The sequence below is a fragment of the Danio aesculapii genome, chromosome 12 (genome assembly GCF_903798145.1).
Source record: "Danio aesculapii chromosome 12, fDanAes4.1, whole genome shotgun sequence".
Lineage (NCBI taxonomy): Eukaryota > Metazoa > Chordata > Actinopteri > Cypriniformes > Danionidae > Danio > Danio aesculapii.
The window spans coordinates 11,163,163-11,170,423 of record NC_079446.1 but is presented as its reverse complement, the minus strand read 5'-3'; the positions used below and the strand labels follow the sequence as shown (position 1 = coordinate 11,170,423).

Below are 7,261 nucleotides of genomic sequence, written 5' to 3'. Positions count from 1 at the left end.
TCAGTTTTCAAAATTTAAATTTAAGTAACAGTTCAGTGTGGTTTATTATTCACTGCTGAGAGTCCAAACACTGAAGAGTAATCCATCGATGCGCAGCTCTACAAGCGCCGAACCATGCAAGCAAGTGGCGAAAGTGGCGAGGAAAAAACTTTACATTATTATCATTATTTCCTTTAGGGCTGGGCGATGTATTTGAATAATGATGGTTAGTTCCTTTACTTGAAAGCTCAGATCTGATTATCATAATTTGTTTGGTTTACAGAGTTTGAGGTTTACTGCATCATTATTATTGACACCTTACAGATGTTGATCCAGCTTTACCATTGCACACACTCTGTAACATAATATTTATCAAGTTTAAGAGTCTCTTTAACACTTATGTTTATATTATTATAAAGAGATGAGATATTTTGTTAAATATTTTTGTTTTTGACTATTAAAACTATTTGCCTTAGCATTGTTGGTCAATTAAAATAAAGTTGGTAAATAAAAAAATATCCTAATATACCTAAGTGGATTGCTAAAAATATTCAATAATTATTGATATCGAATGATATGAAACATGATATCATGAGGATTTTTTTACAATATCGCCCTGCTCTAAAGGAAATAATGATAATAGTGAACTATTGATTTAACACACACAATATTTCAACATTAAATCAAACAAGACCAGTGACTGGTGGCTCAACCTCACCTTTAGGAATGTGAAGGCCGTCCATTTGAGCTCCTCGTTTCCCTCTGGAGACTCAATAAGTCCAGTGAAACAGGCCTTCCAGATCTCCAGCACAAACAGTGGAGCTGGAATCCGCTACAAAGTTTTTTTTAAAAAAGAAAAAGATCAGAAACCAACAAGAAAGAACTCAATCTCAAGCACACAGACTGGTTTCTGAAGTCACCTGCATCCTTTTGATCATCATTAGCTGCTCCACTAATGGCTGCGTCTCTCCAGTGAGATTCATGGTTCCCTCCAGCATGATGAAGGCATGGACTGAAGGAAATGTGGTGTGGACTGGTGGATCACACTGAAGACACAACATCTGAGGAATACTACGACAACACAAACAAATCATTGATTGAAATGAACAGTTTGAACTGCAACATGAAAATAGTTATTTGTACTGAGATATTTTAATCCCAGTTTCTTTGCAAATCCTGTTCTTTAAATGATTAATCGTGCAGCTTACACCGAATGCAGACTAAACAAGCAGTGACAGAAAACACTTTTAATAACCTAATAAACCCATCACATTCCAAATAACCTACCACGACTTCGTCATCATTATATTATACAGGAAAGCCTTTATGCTTTAATACATGTGATTTGAATGACGCAAGAGACAGTCTTTTTGCAATCATTACAAATTTAGGATTAATCTACAAGTAAAAAATATTTAATAATCCACGGGTAACGTGGGAACCGTGGGTTGTGATCTGTTACACCTCTGATAATGAAGCAGTACAAACTGTGTAACACTGATAAATAAAAGTTTACTGAGCACCGAATCAGATTATCAATATCATTTCTGTCAGATGACATGGCACTGAACATTGGATGGATGAGATTTGCAATCACAGGTATAAATAACATTTTAAAAGATAATCAAAGAAAATAAAATGTAGTGTTTTTTTAAACTGCATTTTTGATTATATAAACACAGTCTCTGTAAGCATAACTGCGTCTTTCAACAATGCTAAAAAGTCTTAATTATTTCAAATAGTTAATGCCAGTGTAGACAGAAGTTGCCAGCACATACCATACCCAACAGAGTCGTGACAATAAAGCCACGCAAGACTGGTTGTGCAACTAATCTAATGACCTAACTGTCAAAATAAATTTAAATCATAGCAATATTAATGTTGCAAATATTAAAGTGCCAACAAAACATTTAGAAATTAATCAATTTATTATCCAGTCCCATTATAGCTATACTCCAAAATGTGGGTCTGAAGTTTTATTGGTTCTCACCTTTTGACCAATGAAACACACTCCTCAAGACTTTCCTTCAGAGTTGGATTGGTCACAGCACTGATATTTTCTGCAAGCCTGAGCACAGCTTGCTCTACATTGGTCCAGGATGCTTATGAGACAAAAGAAAACATGGAAAATTAAAAAATATATACATTTATCATCAAGATGACTTCACAAACATCACACGGACATTCAATAAGCACAACATTAACAAATAATAGCTGATGCAAACAAACTGGAAATTCATTTTGACTGAAAAAGAGTAACTTGAGAAAATAAATCACACCATGTCACACTGATCATTAACTGATGACTACTGACTGAATCTTGTGTATTATGCACTATTATTTTTTAAATAGCAAGTGAGGTAATAAGTAACAAATAGTATGCTGCAGTGTCACATGACCGCATCATGTTGAAAGGGTGCTACAAAAAAACTGGATGACAAAATAAACAGAAATACAAAAAAAAAAAAAAAAAAAACACAATGCAAAACAAGATTAAATTGTCTACAAACTGCTCAGTCCTCAGGTGACGATCTACAGTGAAACTAGCAATTAAAACATTACATTAACAGTAATTAAAGAAACATCTCTGTCTAAATTTTAATGACCGATATGTATGAAAAAGAAAATAAAAGAAAGAAAAATTATTTAAACTTCAGTACATAAATAAAATTCACACACAATCTGAAAATTATTAAACATTCGTTACATGCTTACTGTTAAAAATTTCTAACGTAAAATGTTTAAAAACACAAATTTGGTTTAGACGAATTACACTTGTTGGTATGACTTTTTAAAATATCTTTAGAAATACACTTTTTATTATTATTAATAATAATAATAATAATAATAATAATAATAATAATAATATCCAAAAGTTTCAGCTGAAAAAAGGAGGCCCCTGAACTACATTCTAAACTGTGTAATCGATTACTTGAAAGGAATGAAAAGAAAGATTTATTCATGAACACATATATAAACATGATTTTTATATACACACCTTGCTCCTCCAGGCGTGCGATGTGTACCAGGGCTCTGTTCTTTGTGCTGTGCAAGAGATTGGCCATGCGCTCCAGGCAGGCCTTCAGACTACTTTCTAATACAGCAAAACTATTGGGGTCCTGCAGTCTCTCACAGTACCATGCACAGCCCTGCAGGAGCCAAACCACGGTACACAGCATGGCACGGCATAGCCCTATACACTCCTCTGCCTTTCCATGACAGCTGCAGGGGAGAAAAACACGTGAGTTAAACGTATTACCTACATTTTAAGAAAAATCCTTTTCATTGACACTTGGCGGACAGATGTGATGAACTCACAGACGGTACCTCAGTCGGTTGGAGAACATGTCCATAATCTCAAGCAATGATTTGACACAAAGCTCTCGTGAAAAATCATCAAACTGTGGATGAGCAAATAAAAATATTCTACATAAATAGAGCCAAATAAGAAAAAAACTAAGAATAAAGATTTAAAAATACACCAACCTTGCTGATTGCTGTTAACACACTAGAATACGACACCATCTGCAGGTTTGAGAGAAAATATGTTATAGATACATGGTTTTTATTTTAGTAGTGAAGCAGTCATCTTGAATTTATACTGACACCTAGTGGTGCACATGCAGTAGCACACAAACATTGTTTATTTTGTTGGCAAAAGTGGTAATAAAGAGGTATTCTACTCATTAAATTCAGCAGCCATATTGCAGCTCTTGCTTTATGAAAATGAAAAAAACTAGGCTACTGATATGATTTGTGTGTTCACCTGTGAACTGATGGCATACTTCAGATAGGACAGGATCAGGGGGTTGGGAGACGGGCCAATCATAGCCTGCTCCAGAAGAGCTTCTGTATTGAGGAAACAATAATTACAGCTTTACAACTATACTGTTAACACAGAGTGCTTTCTAACAACGGAACTCTCAAAGGGGAAAGGTTGCACTGCTGTTGTGGATATATATCAATATATTTTCTTAATTTAAATGAAATGCAACTATTTACTGTTCATATCAATTTCCATATCCATTAGGATATTTTTCATCAAAAGCTTGGAATATTAAAGATTGTGTGTTTTTGAAAGAAGTCTTATGCACGCTAAAGCAGTTTTTTAAAAAGAATCATATAAACAATATTATATTCAGTGGTGTAAAGTAACCAGTGGTGTAAAGTAACAAATTACAAATACTCAAACTACTGTAATTGAGTAGTTTTTTTCAGAAATTGTAATTTACTAAATAGTTTTAAAATTGTCTACATTTACTTTGCCTTGAGTACGTTTAGTGCTGTATCGGTACTTTTACTCCACTACTTTCCTTCAACCTGCAGTCACTACTTTATTTTTTCCTGTCTATGGGGATTAGAAAATTCAGTCCTGTGATTCCTGTCTAATCAGATCACACATAAAAGGTAAATCACATCATAATGAACTACCTCAAGACAAGCGATTGATAATTGCAGCCAATTGTTTGCAAGCATTAAAAGTGTCCAAAAAGATGTGCAAAATCTTTACATGCAATGAAAGAGAGACTGTTTAGATCCATGTCACTGATGAGAAGATGACAAATGTTTACTGTATAATGACCGAAATGGCCTTAAACAATAACTAAATACACTACAGAATGTACAATTACACACACATGCACAAATTACATGTAAACGTGTCAACCTTTCACAGCGTAATACCCACTACTCTTTAGTACTTTTTGAAAGGGCCTACTTTTACTCCTAATTTGAGTAATATTTACAACAGATACTTTTACTCTACTGTACAACACATTTTTGTGAAGTAATGCTACTTTAACTTGAGTATGATTTTTCAGACTCTTTCCACCACTGAAAGTAACTAATTACAAATACTCAAATTACTGTAACTGAGTAGTTTTTCTCAGGAATTGTAATTCCTTGAGTACATTTTTAGTGCTGTATTTTTAGTGCAACACTTTTACTCTACTACTTTATTTTTTATTGTCTATGGGGATTGGCTAAAATAATAATAACTTTGCATCATATTGAACAATCTCAAGACATGTTTGGAAAGTGTCCATGAAGATACCCAAAATCTTTACACGCAATGACTGTTTAGACAGCATGTCACTGATGAGAAGATGGCAGATGTTTACTGTATGATGACTGAAATCAACAAATGAATAGTTCAGATGCAAAAACCTCTAAATGCCCTCTGAAATGTTCTCCTAAAATGAGAATTTTTTCAGCCTCCTATATTTTTGTTCAGTTATTTCACTTGAATGGCAATGAAAAGAACTTATTCGTCACTATAAAAGTAAAATTGCAGAGCCTACATACAGGAGTCGAAGAAAAATGCAAATTTTAGAAGAAAATATCAAATGGCTTTTAGAGGTTTTTGCATCTGGCATAAACAATAGTGGACAAAATGGACAGTTGGCGCTCAGACGGTAAAAGTTGGGCTGTATATAGTGTGAGTCGGTCATTTGTGGTGTGACTAATGTAAATATGACCTGCTAGATTGAGATAATCCCATGTAGCTCCTTTAGGGCAGTTCTTCTTGATGTTAATAGCCCACTGATAATCACTCCAGCGCTCCTTCCACGCCTGTAGGATAGCCTGTTTCAGATTCACCACCTTCATTCTGGCAGATTCTTAAAACTGTAGACGGTACACATGTATTTGTAATGTAAATCACATCCCAGTGCATGACAATTTCACGTCACATATCAGTTGTGCTCATTTCTCATAAAAACAGACATATTTCTCGTATGAAATAAACTAATAAAATGAACAAATAACATAAAACGCCAATTTATGATTTCCTTGTTTTTTTTAAAATCTCACTTACCAAAAATATTTCAAATTCTGTAGTAAATGAATCAGGTTTTTGTTCATTTACAATTCTCTGCAATCCGAGCCGCCATGTTGGTCTGCAAGATCACGTCCTCTGATTGGCCGAGAGTATCTGTTTGTTGGAGTATAGATCAATGCGATTGGGTGGTGTGATGTCGGGTCCTCTGATTCGTCGATGGATTGTAGTGAACTTTTGATTCAGGAATAGGAGTAACACTTTTCACCATTACATTACAGCAATAGTACAATAATTAAACCGTGCTTTTTTATGCAAACAACTAAAAACCTTGAGCAAGGTATCAAAAATATTAATAGGCTACAATTTGTTTTATTTTATTGCAAGATTGACTTAGAAAAATGAATTTATGGTTTATAAATTTTAAATAGCAGATGGTATTACCAGTTTGATACGTGTTGGACAGAAAGAATTGACATACAAAGTTTGCTGTTAATTTGTAAAGAGATATAGCTTCAGATTCAGTTTGATATTCAAACATTGTGATCTTTAGCATGGTCTGAGGAGGATAATTTGTGGAAAATTATGGAGATCAAACAAAAGCCTACAGTTAAACACCCCAGTTTATGTAAAATGACTATGATAAATACATATTGTGTAAGGTAAAATTATGCAGGACTGTAAAATAAAGTGCTACCAAAATATTTTAGCAAACTGCCAAAGTGAAATTTGAATTGTTAATCAAAATATGATTGCAGAAATTAATAGCTTTTGGCGACGCAGTGGCGCAGTAGGTAGTGCTGTCGCCTCACAGCAAGAAGGTCTCTGATTCGAGCCTCGGCTGGGTCAGTTGTTTCTGTGTGGAGTTTGCATGTTCTCCCTGCCTTCGCCTGGGTTTACTCTGGGTGCTCGGGTTTCCCCCACAGTCCAAAGACATGCGGTACAGGTGAATTGGGTAGGCTAAATTATCCATGATGTATGAGTGTGTGTGGATGTTTCCCAGAGATGGGTTGCAGCTGGAAGGGCATCCGCTGCGTAAAAAACATTTTGGATAAGTTGGCGGTTCATTCTGCTGTGGCGACCCCGGATTAATAAAGGGACTAAGCTGAAAAGAAAATGAATGAATGAATGAATAGCTTTTAATACTGTAATATCTGTTAAAAAAAGGATAGTATTATAGATTGTAGTCATTTCAATCATTAATTCTAAAGTAGACAATCATCTTCTTACAGCATGCTCTGACTGAAATAGCCACAGAAAGACCAAAATGGTCTGTCCTCAACAATATCAACAATTATATATTTACAGTTTAAGTCAGAATTATTAAGCCCCCTGAATTATTAGCCCCCGTTATTTTTTTCCTCAATTTTTGTTTAATGTAGAGAAGAATAATTTTGACCTTAAAATGTTTTATTTTAAAAATTAAAAATTGCTTTTATTGTAGCCGAAATAAATAAGGCTTTCTCCAGAAGAAAAAAAATTATCAGACATACTGTGAAAACATCC

General features: G+C 34.4%; 1 protein-coding gene across 2 annotated transcripts in view; it reads right to left on the bottom strand.

Moving 5' to 3' along the window:
• med24 (mediator complex subunit 24) overlaps positions 1 to 5,881 on the bottom strand; it is a 26,868-nt gene extending 20,987 nt beyond the window's left edge. The window contains exons 1-9 of one of the 2 annotated variants that reach the window (XM_056469715.1): positions 5,795 to 5,881; positions 5,457 to 5,604; positions 3,746 to 3,828; positions 3,466 to 3,504; positions 3,298 to 3,380; positions 2,978 to 3,201; positions 1,970 to 2,081; positions 900 to 1,050; positions 698 to 811 (exon numbers count right to left, since the gene is read on the bottom strand). In XM_056469715.1, the coding sequence (XP_056325690.1) occupies positions 698 to 811; positions 900 to 1,050; positions 1,970 to 2,081; positions 2,978 to 3,201; positions 3,298 to 3,380; positions 3,466 to 3,504; positions 3,746 to 3,828; positions 5,457 to 5,586 (936 nt within the window). In that variant the 5' untranslated portion in view covers positions 5,587 to 5,604; positions 5,795 to 5,881. The remainder of the gene's footprint in view (positions 1 to 697; positions 812 to 899; positions 1,051 to 1,969; positions 2,082 to 2,977; positions 3,202 to 3,297; positions 3,381 to 3,465; positions 3,505 to 3,745; positions 3,829 to 5,456; positions 5,605 to 5,794) is intronic. The other variant, XM_056469716.1, reaches the window with a different exon arrangement.
• Positions 5,882 to 7,261: the final 1,380 nt, after the last annotated feature.